At 57.7% G+C, this 2,109-nt stretch overlaps 1 protein-coding gene across 1 annotated transcript; it reads left to right on the forward strand.

The window, feature by feature from the left end:
* Positions 1–326: 326 nt before the first annotated feature.
* LOC121434416 (ras-related protein Rap-2c-like) lies at positions 327–1,775 on the forward strand. The gene has a single exon (XM_041633334.1). The coding sequence runs from the start codon at positions 604–606 to the stop codon at positions 1,201–1,203; it is 600 nt and encodes a 199-aa protein (XP_041489268.1). The 5' UTR covers positions 327–603; the 3' UTR covers positions 1,204–1,775.
* The last annotated feature ends 334 nt before the right edge of the window (positions 1,776–2,109 follow it).

Genomic DNA, 2,109 nt, shown 5'->3' on the forward strand with positions numbered 1-2,109 from the left:
AGTCCACGGTGAGCGGTCACAACGCCCAAGAGGGAATTGAGAACCTCTCTGACAGGCTTCTCCTTCATCTGCCCTTGAGCACGGGGTCCACCTAGGCTGGGGGGCCAGCGGGTGGGAGCAGCGTGACCTTGAGTGGGCCCTTCTGCGTCTGGAATGCTGCGGAAATCCGTGTCTTTCTTGGGTTGGCCAGGAAGGGATCAGGTTACCTTCTGGTCTGTCAGTGGAGGGGCTCCCCGTCGGGATAGCCAGCCTAGGGCTGACTGAGAGGCCCCAGCTGGTCTTCGGGCGGGGAGTGGGAGGGAAGCCCTGGGCTGGGAAGCTCCGGGGGATCCACGGGAGAGAGGAGGCCCGGAGGAGGGGCTGGTGGGCCAGGCTGCAGCTGGGACAGTGAGCGGTGGTGGAGAGCGGAGTCGCGAGGCTGGGGCTGAGGCGAAGAGACACGCGGGAACGAGACCCGTGACCGTCGGCGGCGGAGGGGCGGCGGGTGGGTCTCTCCTCTAGGGCGCCACGGGGACGTGCGCGCGCCCTCGGCCTCGCGCCCCGCCCTCCCGTCCTCCCCGCGCCGCCTCCCAGCGCCATTCCCTGAGTCCCCTCGTCCCGGCCATGGAGGGTCTGCTGCTGCGCCCGGCCAAGTGCTACCGGGTGGTGCTGCTCGGCAGCGTGGCGGTGGGCAAGACGGCGCTGGCCACGCAGTTCGCGTCCGGCCGCTTCCCCGAGCGCTGCGAGCCGTCGGTGGAGGAGCTGTTCAGCAAGGTGATCGAGGTGAACCGTACTCCCGCGCTGCTGGAGATCGTGGACACGGTGGGCGCCGAGCACCTGGTCACCCTCAAGGACCTGTACATCAGGAACAGCGACGGCTTCGTGGTGCTCTACAGCGTATGCAGCGAGGCCTCGTTCCAGGCCGTGCGGCCGCTGCGCGAGCGCATGGGCCGGCTGCGGGGCTCTCGCGCCGTCCCTCTGGTGCTGGTGGGCACCAAGGCCGACCTGGACGCCGAGCGCCAGGTACTGACGGCGCAGGGCCGCGCGCTGGCCCGAGAGTGGCGATGCCCCTTCCTGGAGGTCACGGCCAAGAGCAAGATGATGGTGGACCGCGTGTTCACGCAAGTGGTACGCGAGATGGAGGCCTTGGCCCCGCCGGAGCAGCAGGCACCCCGCATCCCTAACGCCCTGGAGATGTGGCCGGCCGAGAGGTTCATTGGCTAGTGCCTTGTGGTCGACCGGTTCAGAGCCTTTTCCAAAAACGCTTCCGAACCGTAAACAAGTGGCTGCTTCTATATTTCATCCCAAAGGTGCTTCAATCTGCCTACGTGTCTTTCTTCAATGTTTGGCAAAAAACTTTTCAACTCCCCCCTCCTTTGACCTCCGACTGTGCTATAAGAAGAAACCAAAAATTGCATTTTTCTGTAAAGAGATTTTACAGCCCCGTTCTTCAATCAACTTGTTTCTGAACTCCCTCCCCCACCTCCGTCTAATTTTGTAAATAGCAACTTGTGAGCTTTGGATTGGCTGGGAGTCTGCACTAAAGACAGGTTTTCTTCAGTTGCAGGAGGGTTTGCTCTCGCCTTTTTACAGCCTTGAATCCAACAGTAAGATTTTCCTCAACATGAATTCCTAAATATAGTTATGACTTATGCCGGGTTGGTTTGAAAGGGGATACTGTATGGGGGACAACTGTGCCCACACACAAAGATAGCTCAGCCCTGCCTTGTAATTGACATTTAGTTGGTTTCTACGTCCCTGCATTGGAAATAAAATTAGAAGTTGGTAATTTTTAACATGTGTCTTTCTAGTGTCTGTGTAAACCTATAATCCATAAAACTTTATTTTTTAGCGTTTTATTTTTATTGTATGTGTGTGAAGCTGGTACATATGTGTGTGGGCACATGTATGTAAGGGGACAACCAGGTTTTGGTCCTCCCGTTCCCCCTTGAAACAGGGTGTCTGTTTTTTGCTCTCTGACTTCCGGATTCTTCTGTCTCCTGGGCACATCTTGTTAAAGGAGTACCGAGATTACAGTACAGGCTGGGATTTGAACTCGGGTCCTCAGGCTTGGACAACAAGTGATTTTCCTATTGAGCCATCTCCCCAGTCTCTAAGTCCTAAAGTTTT

Source organism: Microtus oregoni, unplaced genomic scaffold (genome assembly GCF_018167655.1).
Source record: "Microtus oregoni isolate MIOR12 unplaced genomic scaffold, Mior012 000043F_ref0000047, whole genome shotgun sequence".
NCBI lineage: Eukaryota > Metazoa > Chordata > Mammalia > Rodentia > Cricetidae > Microtus > Microtus oregoni.